Below are 16,064 nucleotides of genomic sequence, written 5' to 3'. Positions count from 1 at the left end.
ATTCCGGCTGACACAGAGATCGGGACTGTCAACCTGACTCTTGCGATAGTCGCGGCATTCGAGGGCAGCTGTTCCCTCAGACGGAGACCCGCCAAGAATGCCTGGTGGAACAGTAACACGGAAAAGCACCGTAACACTACGCGTCGGCTCCTTCGCAGGGCTGAGCGCACGAAGCTTGCCACTGACCTGGATGCGTTCCACGCAGCTCAAGGCAATACAAAAAGACACTCAGGGACTCCAAAAGACAGTGCTGGAGGCGGCTCTGCGGTGATGTTGAAAACACACCCTCCGCGGCACGACTGTGCAAAGTACTGTTCAAGGACCCTGGAACTAAATTGGGGTCGCTGTCACTTCCTGATGGCGGCTTTCTACCAATGAGCGGGAGTCACAGGAGGTCATGCTGCGCACTCACTCTCCCGACTCTTCCGATTCTCCTAGTTGTTCTCGGGCTCCGATTCGCTTAGAGTACCAGACTGCTAGAAGAATAGTTACCTATGAGAAGGTGAAATGAGCAATCAAGACAGTCCCCCCCTTCAAATCTCCAGGTATGGATGGATTATATTCATGCCTTTTGTAAAACGGGTTAGAAGTACTAACCCCATACATAGTCAGACTATTCAGGACCTCTCTTGCTCAGGGCTATGTCCCAAAGTTATGGCGTCAAGTGAATTTCGTCTTCATTCCGAAACCCGAAAAAAGCGATTTTACAGATCTTAAATCGTAACGACCTATCAGCCTTACCAGCTTTATGCTGGAGGCGATGGAGAGGCTGATTGACCGGTACCTTAAGGAAAGCATCCCGGTCAAAAAACAACTGCATGTGAAAGGCTAAATGTAAACTACTAACTGAAAGAGCCTGAGCTTTTTCCTAAAAGCGCGCAGACCCATAAAAGTATGACTAGACTCGTCAGGGACAGAGAGTTGGAGGGAGTTCAACTCATATTTCCTTGAGAATATATTTCAGATATCTTTGAGAAGACTCCTACGACTATCTTGAACGCTTTAAATTAGAGGGTTCGTTTAAAAAAATATACCAAACTACAAATTCAGCCTAGATTTGCGAACACCAGTTAGTCTGAGATGTCCAATAAAGACGTGATTTTTTCTCGTTTAGTATTTTCACTAAAATTTTTAAATTAAACACCCGTTATGTTTGTGATTAAATTTACCTTCGAAATACCTTAATTTTTTGTTGTTAAGTATGTTCAATACCTAAACCATTTACACTTTAAGATATCTTAAAAAGTAAAAAACTTACAAGTGAGTTTTCTCAGTCCGAAAAACTGAATATGCAACTTACCGCTTTCTAAACTTAAATCCTCACTAAGACCAGAATCATCAGCCTGAACCAGCTTGTGCTCCTCAATAAAATTCAAAGCTTCCTCAACCAAACCCGGATCCCAAAGACTAAGTAATATCCTAGTTTTATTAATCATATCATCACATATTGGAAGCATACCGTTGGTCTGTTTCTCTTTTGCTAGTCTCATAAGAGTTTTCATGGACTCAACTACCTCCTTCCTAAGTTGCTTTATAGCCTAAAAAATATAAATTAAAACATTTCACACTTAATCAGACGCAGCGGTTCTCACTTGAATGGCATCGTTAGCCATCGAAATTTTAGTGGCGATCTGATAGTTTGTGTTCGATTTTACAGGTGACTCCTTCAGCTGCTGTACTAATCTAATGAGTCCGCCGTTTTTAGATCGGTGACTGTGCGCAGTAAACGCACCGACCGTCACCCAATCGTAAAAGTTCGATTTATTCAGTGCGTCGTTATAAACCCACATTCTTTGCAAGTGCATGTTGATCGGCACGAATTCCAAACTTCTGTCGCTTTTGCGTGAACTTTTTTTGAAGTACGGGCCTTTGTGTGCTTGGAGATTTTCTCGAGCCTAATCAAAAAATATGTTTATAATTCAAAAATTAAATGGATCATTCTTTGCAAAAAAAGGTTGTTGTAATTCTTCTTAAAAGTACCATTGTTTGGGTAATCATTTGACTATGTGCTTTGGAACCACCTGATGTGATCTAAATCAATTTCCTATTACATAGGAAAGCAAAGAGAAAGTAGAAAGGGTAAAACGATGCTATACCAAAGTCTATATATTTTAAATATATAGACAATAGTTTTATTGAGTTTGAGTTGTTAAAGAGTCGGCTATTTCGAATGACAAAACCCAGAAGTTTCAACGAGGAGGTCACTGTCTGTTCAATATGTGGCACAAATGTGAGCCTATCGTCGAATACAACCCCTAGATCTTTAACAGAAGTACTTCTACAGAGGATTTGATTTTATTTATTTAGAAATGTTTAGAATATTGTTTTGGCGAAAGAGACCAATAGTTTCAAGGGAATAGTGAAAGCAAGCAAGTATATAAATTCTAGAAAATTTGAAATAGGAGGATTTACAATAATATCACCTAAAATGCGGCCCTCAAACAAGATGAACTACTTAAAAACTAGACACTATAGTTAAATTACGAAACGGTTTTGCCACTAACCAAAACTCTTTATTTCACTCTCGATACGTGTTTCGCTAACGATGTTAGCATCTTAGAAGATTAAAACTAATGTAACCTAATAGTACAGACAATGCAGTGAAGCATGACTAAACAAATCCCAACAGCAAACCATTTTTAACAGGGGTAAAGATCCAATTCCTTATAGTCAATTGTATAGTTTAGTTAGTGTTTAAGACCCAAATTATGGAAATTCCGAAACGGAATAGCCATTAATAACTAGTATTTTAATTTAAGACTTTGCATTTTTATTAATTTAAAAAAGATGATTTTATAAAATTTTCTTACTTGTGAATATAATCTTAAAAGATGCAGATGCCTGTCTAGTAGTTCAACTTGTCGGGAATGCCATGGCTCTCTAAGTTCACCCATACCTGCTACTTCTTGTAGTAGTTCTTTTTCTTGTTGAATCCATACGTCTCTAAAATAAATGTTTTTTTTTTAACTGATTACTACAAAATTTTGGAAAATTGCAAAAGATGTATGTAAATTAAACAATTGCAGAAAAACGATTTATCTAATTTTTGTAATGTTTTTTTTCGTCAACATTGATAAAAAAAATTATTAGAGAGTAAAGATTCACTTAAAACCCATAAAAGTAAAAATAAAATACTGATTCATAGTCCAACCTTTAAGTGAAAATGAAATTATTATTTATGTGCGTCAATTTCAGGCGTACGACAAAGATCACCTAAACTATACGAGATAGATCAAAAATTTTCTACAGCAAGGTTGTAAGATTGCCAAAAATCTACAAACTAAAAACATTTTTACATAGTATACAAGGTGGGTCAAAAAACAGTTTAAGATTTTTTGCCTTTTAGAGGATTTGTTTACAAAATTATAACTACGGATTCAACCTAGACTTTTGTATACTGTTATTCTAAGATTATTAAAGACTAGCAGCAATTTATCATTTTTGCATTACACGCTAAAATTAACTACGCGTATATTTTTATGTCATTAAATTTATCTGTGAATACCTTAAGTTTTTGTTAAATATGTCCTATACCTAAACCATTTACTTTTTAAGATAATTTAATTACTTGAATTCAGAGACAATTTGTCAAGGGATTAGATGATCCCGACAAAATCCTATTAAAAAAGGAATTGTTAAATATAATTCAAGATTATAACTTAAAAAAATGAGATTCTTATTGACAATATTGAAAAGTAATGGACATACTATGTTAATATTGCTTCCATATTATTGTCTTTAATCTGATTCAATTAGTTTGGGGTCAATTAAAAAAACAGCTTCAAAAGTACAATACTACAGCAATATTTAGTCCGGTAGCTATTGGCAACATACGCCAAGCTATTGCAGAATTCGAAAGTGATGTATGAAAAAATTGGGTAGAACGCGTAATTAAAACAGAAAGAAAGAAAGAAAGAAAGAAAGAAAGAAAATGTGCTATATTACGTAAGACAACAAAATCTTGAGTACAAGCATCCTAAAAACTAAAAAATTCCAAATTCACTTTAAATTTCAAATTTCAAACAAACATAACATCTCAAACACTTTACCATAAAATTTACACACATTACCAAAATTCATCATAACAAAACAGATTGAGAAAAAAAAGCATCTTTTTGATAAATTTCATTAAAAAATAAGTAAAGCTGTCAATAAAACAGGAATTTAGAGGAAGTAAATTAAATTATTTAACAGGAAACAAAACTAAAACACTTAAATGATGTCAGAGCACAGGTTAAAAGGTATCATTAAAAAAATCGTCAAGGCTATAATATGCCCTGGATAATAAAAGTGATTTTAATTCCTTTTTGAATCTCTTAACTTCTAAAATTTGTCTGATACATAGAGGAACATGGTTGTAAATTTTTTTGCTAAGGTATATAAGTGAGTTCTTGGTGAGGGAGGATGTAGGGATTGGTAAGGGAAAATCGTTAACCTGGCGCGTCATATGACCAGTGTTAGAGGGAGGTTTAGGACATTTATGAATAAGAGTAGCTGTTTCTAAGATAAAAAGAGAAAAAAGAGTTAGGATTTTTTGAGATATAAACAGAGGTTTACAAGAATATCTTAACCCAGCAGAACATAGGTATCTAACTGCCTTTTTTTGAATCACAAAAATTATGTTTAATAATCCCTTGTTGCTTAAACCCCAAAAAGGCAAGCCATAACGAAGGTGGGACTCAATAAGAGAAAAGTACACTGAACGTGCAACTACCCCTCCCAGCTCATGCTCCGCCATTCTTACTGCAAAGCATCCAGAGGATAATTTTGATGCAAGATTTAGGATATGATCTTCGAAGCGAAGGCGACCATCAATGGTAATACCAAGGAACTTACAGCTTTCTTTGTTTTGTAAGGAGGCCCTGAACGTCACACTTAAATCCCATAATAAAGGTTTTGCCCACATTAAATACAAGCCTGTTTGCAGCACACCACTCCGATAAAATCTTAAGATCCTCAAAAACCTGGGCTCTAACATTATCAGAATCTCTATGATTCCATAAAATGGTGGTATCATCAGCAAACTGAACCACTTTGCCCTGCAGTTTTAATGAACCCAAATCATTTACACAGAGCAAAAATAATAGTGGTCCTAACACTGAACCCTGAGGTACTCCAGTTTTAAGGGATCTGGAATCGGATAAACATCCAGATACTGTAACTCTTTGGGTACGATTAGACAGATAGGATTCCAGCCATTGCAATGCCACACCTCTAAAGCCATAATTATTGAGCTTAGACAGCAGTATTCCATGATCTACACAATCAAATGCCTTGGATAAATCGCAAAACACTGCCGCCGCGGACTCTCCAGAATTTAAGGACACATAGACACTCTCCAAAAAGCCGAAAATAGCGTCATGAGTCCCTTTTCCCGTTTGAAATCCAAACTGATTCGCAGATAAAATGCAATTATGTTGCAAAAAAGATAAAATTCTGATTTTTGCAAGTTTTTAAACTATCTTGGAGAGGGTAGATAATATAGAAATTGGACGGAAATTACAAGGCTCACTCACATCTCCACCCTTATAAAGAGGGATAACCACTGCCTCCCTTAAACATGCTGGAAAGATGCCATTATGAAAGGAATTGTTTATGGCAGAAGCTAAGGCATTCAATGCTGAGTCAGGCAAAAGAAGTAGTAATTTTGATGATATTCCATCAGCTCCAGCTGATTTATGGTTTTTTAAGCTTTTAATTGCATCTCTAACATCAGTAAGGCTAACAGGATAAAAGAAAAAAGAATTTTGAACTGACACTTGTTGAATATAATGCAAAGGATCAATATTAGTATTCACATCCTTGAGCAATAAATGAGGAATATTACAGTAATAATCATTTAAACTATTTGGTCTTACTTCTGGTTCTGAAACTTTCTTGTGAGAATGCCTGAAGTCATTTATAATTGACCAACATTCTCTCTGCCTATTTGAGGACATATTCAACCGGTCACTATAATATTTAACCTTAGCTGCTTTTATCGTCTTTCTATATAGACTACGATATTTCTGATGATAAAGAATAATGTTTGCATTAGTTGTAAACTTGCACAGCTTAGCCAAAAAACGGAGGTTTTTAGCTGAAGTTCTGAGGCCTGCTGTGACCCATGGTTTTCTATTTTTCATTTTAAGCCTCTTTTTAGGAAAACACTGATTGATCTTGTCACATAGCACATGAAATAACAAAGTAAACGGGTTAGGAGCCATTTCAACTGCATTCCAATTAACCAAAGCTGCAGTAGAAGAAAAAGCATTAAAATTTGCTCTGCTGAAAATTCTTCCTATTTAATGAGATGAAGGAAATACAGTGTTGCATGGAATCCTAGCGAGAATGGCTTCATGGTCAGAAATACCAGATGAGAGTACTCTACATGACACATCATTTAAATTTGTACACAAATAATCAATAGTAGTTGCAGATGAGGATGTTATACGTGTGGGTGAAAGAACATGCATCTTCAAGTCATAAGATTCCAATATAGTTTAAAGGGATGTATGATATGATGGCAAGCTTACATCAGTGAAGTTAATATTAAAGTCACCAGCCAATATAACTATGGAGTGTAGAGACAATTGGAATAATAGAGAATCAAGTTTGTCCAGGAACATACCAATATCTCCTGTTGGTGGTATTTAAACACAAAGAACATATAAATTAAATCGCTTACAAAAACAAAGGGAGAATTCAAAAACCTTCTCCAACAGAAAGCTATCATACTTATTAATTTTACAGAAAAAAGCTTCAATTGTTTGTTTAACTAAAATAGCTGTTCCTCCATGTATGGAGTGTTGCCGACAAAAAATTGATATAGGAATATAATCAGATATTAAGAAACATTCGTTAGGCTTTAACCAGTGCTCAGTTAGTAATACAATATCAGAAAAATCACATGAATCAAGTAAAAGATGAAGCTCGTCCATTTTATTTCTTAGAGACTGTATTTTTAAAATAAAACTACTGAAACTTTTCGCATGCTTATTTTCAATGTTATTTATAGAATGTGAGTGAGCTTCATCTTCTGTGTATTTATCTATAAAAAAGAATCCCTATCACAGTCAGTATCTAGAAGTCCAGATTGATTACTTGGTTTTATTGTGGACACATTTTTTGATGAAATGCTACTTTTGAAATGTTTTAAAATATGGGTATACAGTAAAGATGCCAAATCTGATCCAAAGTTGCTGACATGATTAGACTCTAAAATTCTATTTAGATTAATATTATTTGCGTGAAATATTCTATAGAGAGCCTTATTGCTATTATAAATTACATTATGGTTTGGATACATGTAAGGGCTTGTCATCACTAAACTATTGCTGTGTAAATGTATAATTTTTAAAAAAATATCGAATGATGAGCAAATACCATTTAACATTAAAATCAACATATCATTTTCTGGAAATTCCTTAACCATAGATGATGCAGTATAAATCAGTTCATTGTTTGTACTTCCTGGCTTCAGGGAACACTGGACTTTGTAGTCAGCTTCAAACTTCAGACGCAATTTCTTCAGGAACACTCTACTACAGTTTCCACCCACAAAAAGAAGCCTAGGTCGATTATCAACGGGTGAATTTGGCCTACATGGCAACTGTGTTGGATATTAACGAATTTAGATATGTTTTGCTGTTCCTTTAATGCACAAATATCGGAATAGCAAGTATCTTTTTCAACTTCCAACACCTTTATCGACTGGATCATATTCTTATTCATCTTGGTTAAATCACTAACTTCCATTTGTAACATATTTATTTGCGTCTTATAGGTTGCAGATTCATTTTCCTATGTTTTTATTGTTACAATTACATTTTTATTTAAGGTATTTAACTCATTGATTTCTATATTGAAATTTATTTTTTCCTCTTCACATACTTTTAATAGTGACAGTAACTCACATTCTTTAGTTTTTAGATTTGTTAATTCAATTTTAAGTTCATCATTAAGTTTGTGTAGATTATCTAGGGAGGAAGAAAACTTCTTTTCGGCTTCTGACACTTCATCTTCAAACACCAAACTGTTTCTTCTCATTCTTTCTATATGCCTATCCTTTTCTTTTAGTTCAATCAATAATTCATGAATCTTCTGCTCGTAAGACTTCTTTTCATTCTCATTTTCATTAAAATTTATTTGACATTTTTCTGAGCATAAAATTTTGTAGCCTCCCATTTTTATGGCATCAGAATTTCTATCCAAACAACTTGGGTGGAATATAGATATACAAAAGATGCAGCAATAATTTGAAAACTCCTTTTTTTGACAGCATTTGAAATTACGATTCATTTTAATAAATTAAGAAATATATAAATACGGTTAGACAGGAATTGCTAGCCAAACAGGAACTTGAGCCTGAGCGTCACCAGGAACACGCGTAAAACAAACACACTAGCACGTCCTAAGGTTGAAGTTCTATGGTTTCAAGTTAAGGTCAATGCCAGCAAAACAAGTCTAGTTAGTTAAAACAGGAAATATTTATAAAACAAAAAAAAAAATATTGACCTGTTAATTAGGAACACTTGTACGGAAATATAGCACGTCGATATGGTTGTAAAAAAAAAATCAAAACAAATCAAATCAAAACAAAACCAACAAAACTGAGTATCGGCGTAGCCTCCTACGAACTTAAACACGACCGTCACGTATGACTGCTAAACTGATACTGAGAAAGAAAACGAATATACGGTTTTACCACCTACACTTGCAGATACTAACTTAACAATTTAAAAGTACTGTAATAAATTATAAAAGGAAATACAAAAATTATCAAATACACAATGCGCATAATAATGTAGAAATTACCCACACTAATAAAATACAATAACAAATACCCAACACATTACTGATCACTTCAGTTCTGTTTTAGTTTATTTAGTGTTATTTTTTTAAACTGATTCAGCCTAGTTGAATTAATGTCAATATCGGAAGCATATAAGTTAAAATATTAGTTTAATAAAGTTTATAAATGGGAGAATTCTTATAAAGGTTGGTTGGATAACCCAGATAAAAAACTAATGGATGGCGAGTGTTAATTTTGTTTAAAGCAAAAGGTAACTGACTAAGAATCTCAGGACAATCTATTTTGTTTTTCAGTATTTTGAAAAGAGTGCACAAAATTATAAAAATATATTCTAATTCTTCTTTTACTCAGAGACAGTCTATCAAAAACCTGCAACAAATGATCATTATCACAGCCTGTCTGGAGATATATACCAAATTTCCTAAAATACATGCACTTCAGCAACCTTCTGTGAAGGCCTTCAACCATTGCCACCCAGATATTGTACTATGGGGACCAAGTAATGAACCCATACCCAAGATTGCCAAAACTAAGCTATCGAAAAGATGGCGGAAAAGGTGGTTTTAACAATAAATCCAGACATTTTTTGGGAATTTTCTGCTATAGATAAAATATGTTAGTGAAATGTGTAGAAAATTAAAAGTCAGGTCAAAAATCACTCCTAAATCCCTCTGCAGGGGTACTCTTTGAAGTTGTTCACCATTAAAGGTGTAATTAAAAATTATGGGATTACTATTTAAGGTAAATGACATATAAGCACACTTACTAACATTTAATCTAAAGCTATTTAATTCGCACCAGCTTCCAACATAGCAAAATTCATCTTGCAAAGCCTGACAATCATTCTCAGACTGAATCTGAACAAAACACTTGAAATTGGCGGCAAACAATAATTCCTTTGCATTTTTAATATTGCAAGTCAGACCGTTGACAGTAGTCAAAATTAAGAGTGGTCCAACATTGGAGCCCTGTGGAACACCAGTACTTTTAAAGATACACCGTTTTAAACCTTTAATTACAATATATTGAAACCTACAGCTGAGGTATGACGGAATTAGGCAAGTAATAGAAGGAAACACATCTAAGTCTGATAAAGATTTGAGGATTGTAGAGTCTCTTATTCTATTAAATGCTTTCTCCATATCTGCATAAATAACAGCAACCTGGGATTTTCCATTAATTGCCTCATGGACATATCGACAGAATGTGACAAGATTAGTGAAAGTTGATTTTTTGGGAAAGAACGCATGTTGACATGAAGTAATGCGACTAGCTACTTCTACTAAATAGGCGCTCAAAGATAACCAATTCCAAGACTATTATTATATTATATTATTTATTTCAAGATTATTTTGGAAATTTTCCACCTATCTGGATAACATAAAGTTTGGAGAATAATAGAACCTGAATAAATCCTGTCATTTCCTCTTTGATATTCGCCGAATCTCTCAAGGATTTCACAAAGGACTAAAACATTCTGGGATTTATGCATAATTCTGCGCAGATTCCACGTCTCTTAGGTAGTAGGTGTCGGCAGCTTTCATTTTAGATTTAACCGAAGCTCCTGTGGACTAGTATCTGGACCTCCAGTAGAGAAATCTGGATTTTCTTGATTTAAGATAAAGTTTATACTTAATCTAATTTAAACTTATCGTTTGATAATCTGAATGGTAAACCACACATATGACGGCACTGATTTGTCAAAAATTTCATTAAGTATAGATAGAATAAAAAGCCTCAGTACCAATATTAACATCAGTAGATACCTCAAGATGTCCCCATTCATGATTCTGGGAGGTAAAGATATTATACACCAGTAAAAAGTTAGCATTTCTAAAGCTGAACCTGGTAGTTGAGGTAACCTTGCAATGTCCAGGACGTTTTTCAGGTTTAAGGAAAACACCAAAGCACGGATGGTAAGAATCAACAGGAACCAGAGAATTCTCAACGCTATCAACCCCAGCATCATCAAAAGATGCAATAACAAGATCCAGAAGAACACTATTACTGTTTCTGATTTGAATTATTCAACCATCTGTTCGACAGTGCTATCAAGTCAAAGTCATTAAGTATTAAATTACTTTTAAGTTGGAATCAAATAATATACAAGGTTTTCTACTTAAAAAACATAATTGTGATATGTTTCTGCAATTTCAAACACCCTATATGTCATAAAAATAATTTGAAAAGATACTTCTGGAACGGCTCTGATATTTTTAATTTCGTTTATTTTTTGTTTGTATTTAACCAGAATATCCCGTGTCGTATGTCGTGAAGAACCCAGTATATCAAATAATATGAATAATAAAATATATTATTTATATATAACCGAGATAACTAACATAATATTAATAAATATATATACATTTAAATATTTACAGTATTGATTTAAAATTTCATCTCAGATATTTTAATGATTTTCAATGTTTTAAATTTATTTTTAAATATATTTATTATCCCCACAACTATAGTATCTCAAGACTGTAATTTAAATCACAGTCTTGGCTAATTTAAATGTAATTTTAAATGAACCAATTTACCAAATAATCATTATTTCCAAATTTTCAAAGAACATTATTATTTCAAAAGTTAAGGTCTGAGCGAAAGCTTAACTATTATTTAATTTTAGAAGAAAAATGCTTTTTCAAAAAATAATACACAGGAGCAATAAAATGAAATGAGTATAATCTATTGTTCCGTTTTCCCCTAGTAATTAAAAGCTAAACGCATTTGAACCATTATGCACCTGTATCCCCTATACGATAATTTATGCCCTCGTAAAATGCTGATTAACGATTGTTTGTTTCGATTTATACCTTAATTTATAGCTTATTAAATAGAACCACTGTTGTATTTTTTACTTATCAAACCAATAAAAATTTATTAAAGTAGCTGAAAACATAAAAATCAATAAATATATATATTTTCTTCTATAGAGTATACTGCCGTCCTAAGCCAAAAGGGCGTATCTCAAAATTTTTCAATTTTTATATTATGGTTCTTAAGGACCCCAAATACAATGTTTAACCTATTTCCTATGCGAAAAAGACGCATTTTAACTCCATAGTGCCTAAAAATTGGTAACAAAATTAGACGCATTTTAAAAAAGAATACAAAATCCTACTCCGATTCGACGTATCTCAATTTCCCAAGCGAATATGACGGTTCTCAAAGATGCGCCTTTTTCGCTTAGGATTTTTGGTAATTTTAAGCGCGTAATGTACAGTGTGCATTTAGATGCGTCCAAATTAGTTATGTTTTTACATGGCAGTTTCTGTGTTGTAATGAGTTAGTGGTGCTAAAGACACACGAGCAACCTCTTATCGGCTGTTTATAAACTAACTTTTATGTGAATTGTAGTAATCGTTTCAACAAATTTGTTTTATTGGGGTGATAAACTTTAAGACTAACTAAATACAGGGCCTATTATAAAGTTGTAACAGAAGACATATCGGCTACAAGACATTAAAAATACTTAAAACTAACTCTGTCCTGCCCTTTTAGATTTAATGGACAGAACACAAGGATTTCAAGGAAAAAAAATGGTCATGTTGGCGCCGAACAAGGAAACTAAACAAGCCAACCCAAGGAAAAAAATAAAAACCGTAAGGCTTCGGAAGATTTATATTATTATCCGACTGACCCTGATTCGGAAAATCATAGTAGCGACACGGCAAGTAAGTGCAGTGAAGAACTTAATAAATATTATTAACGACATAAACTCTGGGAATTGTGTAACAGAAATCGCCCCTGCCATACACATACAATCGTAAAGCCCAGTTCTTCTCGATATTTCTAGGTCTTTTGTGCCAGTTCACTTTGAGGCTCTCGAAGAAGCAGACTTATGCCCCCTTACGTCAGTAGAAAGTAGTAAATAGAAAATGTTGAGTTGGAAACAGTGACTGAATTATGTGATCGAATCACGGAAGCAGCCAAGCCACAATTGATGCATGAACCTATCCAAGACGAGCATGTTATGGATTCTGACGGTTTTGTAGATACCGACGCAACTGAAGTAAATAATACCGCATCTGTCATTCAATATACTAAAAAGGGAACAGTTTGAAAAAGAAAGAAGTTCGAATTATCAGTAAGTTCCAGAAAAAAAGCTAAGCATGAATCACTTGCGAAAAAGCACAGCGTTAAAGAAGGTTGTGGAAAAGATTGTTTAAAAAAATGTCTGTTGAAGATATCAGAAGAAAGAAGAAAATTTTTGAACAATGAATTTTGGAAAATTTCAAATGATAAAGACAGAAAATCTTTTATTTTACATCATGTTTCATTAAAACCTGTGAAATAGAGAACTACTTCAAAACGTGATCTCGGTTATCAAAGAAATAATACTTATAACTATACGCTTAAAAATGAAAAAGGAACATCTGAAAATGTATGCAAGGTTTGACAACTCTCGGCTTTAATAAACAAAGTTATCCGTACAGCATTGCGTAATGCTAATAATTCTGTAGTACCTGTGGCTGACTTAAGATGCACGAAACAACCTCATAATAAAATAAAAGTGATTCGTAATCATATTAATTCTTACAATCCAACTATCTCACACTATCGGAGAGAGCATGCACCCCAACGTCTTTACCTTCCTAGTGACCTTACTTTTGCGGCAATGCATCATTTTCTAATTAAATATCCCAATATACAAATTTCTTATGAAAAGTACCGTATAGTAGCTAAGAAAATGAATATTTCACTAGCAAGTCTTGGACACGAAGAATGTGAAAGTTGTGAAGAATTTTCTCTACATGATAAAAGTCACACAAAAGATAATCTTGACGAAACCTGTGATAATTGTAACAGTTGGAAAAAACATATAGACAGAGCAACAAAGTCGCGTGAAAATTACAGAGCTGATGGTAGTCAACCAGAAGAACCAGGTAAGATTATATACTGCGCAGACTTTGAAAAAGTTATTATGCTGCCAAGACTGGAAACATTTAAAACTGCAATTTTCACAAACAGACTAACAGCTTACAATGAGTACTTTGTACCAATTGGCAAAAAAAAGAATGACAAAACGTTTGCCGCCGTTTGGCATGACGCCTTGTTTAAACGCAGTAAAGATGAATTAATAAGCACATTTTATCAGTTTTTCCTTGCGAAGAGAGACGCTGTGAAAATAACATTATGGCTTGATAATTGCTCCGCGCAAAATAAAAATTGGTCATTATTTTCAATTTTGCTCTACATTGTTAATTCTCATGAAAATAATGCTAATGAAATTATTATAAAATATTTCGCGCCCGGCCATACTTTTATGGCAGCGGATTCGTTTCATCACGAAGTTGAACAGTCAATGAAAAAGATAGGCAACAAACTATACGATTTTCCAGATTTTGTTCAAGCCGTAAAACAATCCGCACGGCAAACTGAAGTTCTGCCAATGGAGTTACAGCATTTTTTTCTTTGGGAGGATTACACCTCGCAATATAAACTTAGTAGAATTAACCCCCGGCCATATCTAAATGAAATAGTCCAAGTATCTGTCCAAAGGGGTTCCCATATTATGACATACCAAGATGACTTGGATGGTCCAAAAATTGCACTTGATTTTCTTACTGCCAAAATTACAAAAAATAAAATACTGCCACCACCAAAAAAACAACAAAAAGGCCTTGGAATTTCATCTAAAAAGAAAAAGTTAATAATAAAAAACCTCGGTGCAATAATGAAGAACAGGCTTCGGTTTTGGAAAGACCTTCCAGTTTCCCAAGACGATGACTCTAACTAAAATGTTAGTATTTTTTTGTAAGCTGATATGTACTTATTCACTTTCAATAAAACTTTGTTTAAAAAGTATGTAATAAAGCTGTCCATTTCTTTTGTAATATTAGGAAATATTTAATAATAATATTAGCAAAATGCAATATCCTTCTTGACGTATCTAAAATTTGTACTAAAATCCTAAGCGCAATAGACGCATCTCATTTATATAATACATAACTAAAAATCTTTTTCTAAACAAATAAAACTTCAAAGTTATTTATTACTCAAACACATTACTACAAATAACTAAAAAAAAAAAATTCAAAAATTAAATAAATACGAGTGCTGTAATAAAAAACCGATAAATCGCAATAACTTAAGATCTTGAGATGCGTCTTTTTGGCTTAGGACGGCAGTATAGTAGTATAAAAAATCAAAATGATGCGACAATTCATAGCGGAGTGCATAATTTAATGTCAATATATCTACAATTTTGTATATTATCAATATAATTTAATAGTTTAATTCTAAATTAATTGAATATTTAGTGGATATTACGTGTAGGACCAGTATCGTGGGTAATAGTATGTACGGGTAAAATGAACAAAATTATATGAATATTTTTATGTACGAGTGTAATTTATTTCAATATTTCCCAAATTAAACTCGAAAACAAACATGACGTTAACTTTCAGAATATTTTTTTTTTTTTGGTAAAACCCACTTTGCCCTTTCGTCAATAATATATATTTGCGATCCAATTTTTGATTTCTGTAGCGCAATTACTCCTTTTTTATATAAGGCGAAAATATTTTGCGTAATTTTTGATTTATGGATATTTAAATATGTGATTTGCCTTTAAGGATTAATTTAGAGTAGCAGTTTAGTGAAACTAAACAAGCTAGAATTCGCATTTTAAGTTTTAATGATGTTATTATATTTTTATATATATACATCCCCGAGAAATCACCCCTATTTTTTTTAACTTTTTTAGTAGCAATTTTAATTCTGAATACAATGGAATAAATGGAATAATATTTTTTTTGACTAATACGAATTGAATGAATACATTGAATACGACGAATATTTTATTATTAATATCAATAGTGCTCTAACCTCTCACACCAATATTATTTTTGATTATTTATTGATTTATTTACTTCTTTATAAAGTAAATAAATCTTAATTAAATTTATATTTTTTTTTTAAATATGAGAAAATTGCGTGTATTTTTGTGATGAAAAAAAAACTTTTTTTATTGCATTCAAAATTAAAGATGCTCTTTGAAAATGTTTTTGAAAATAGCATGGTCTGCCATAAAAATTTTATTTTGAAAATTTTTGTTATCTTCAAAAATGACGAAGTTCTATTATGTTAAAAGTATTTTATGACACCCGGTATTTATTATTATATAAATATTATTATTCCTAATAAACACAATTTATTTGTTTTATTTTAATTCCTAAACCTTAAATATACAACAAAAACTTATACAATATATAACATAAATAGAGTAATTTTAATACAAGAAATTACTGAAAAAGAAATGGAA

General features: G+C 32.8%; 1 protein-coding gene across 5 annotated transcripts in view; it reads right to left on the bottom strand.

Annotated features, from left to right (window-relative positions):
- Nucleotides 1-16,064, bottom strand: part of LOC126739727 (inositol polyphosphate-4-phosphatase type I A) — a 114,688-nt gene that overhangs the window by 56,257 nt on the left and 42,367 nt on the right. For all 5 annotated transcript variants that reach the window (XR_007661693.1, XM_050445521.1, XM_050445520.1 and 2 more), the window contains 3 exons: nt 2,811-2,943; nt 1,593-1,895; nt 1,301-1,538 (listed from right to left, as the gene is read on the bottom strand). Coding sequence is in view for 4 of the 5 variants with exons in the window: in XM_050445521.1 (XP_050301478.1) it covers nt 1,301-1,538; nt 1,593-1,895; nt 2,811-2,943 (674 nt within the window). In the remaining variant the exon portion in view is untranslated. The remainder of the gene's footprint in view (nt 1-1,300; nt 1,539-1,592; nt 1,896-2,810; nt 2,944-16,064) is intronic.

Source organism: Anthonomus grandis, chromosome 8 (assembly GCF_022605725.1).
Source record: "Anthonomus grandis grandis chromosome 8, icAntGran1.3, whole genome shotgun sequence".
NCBI classification, from domain to species: domain Eukaryota; kingdom Metazoa; phylum Arthropoda; class Insecta; order Coleoptera; family Curculionidae; genus Anthonomus; species Anthonomus grandis.
Note: the sequence above shows the minus strand (reverse complement) of the source record. Positions and strands in the feature narration are given on the sequence as shown.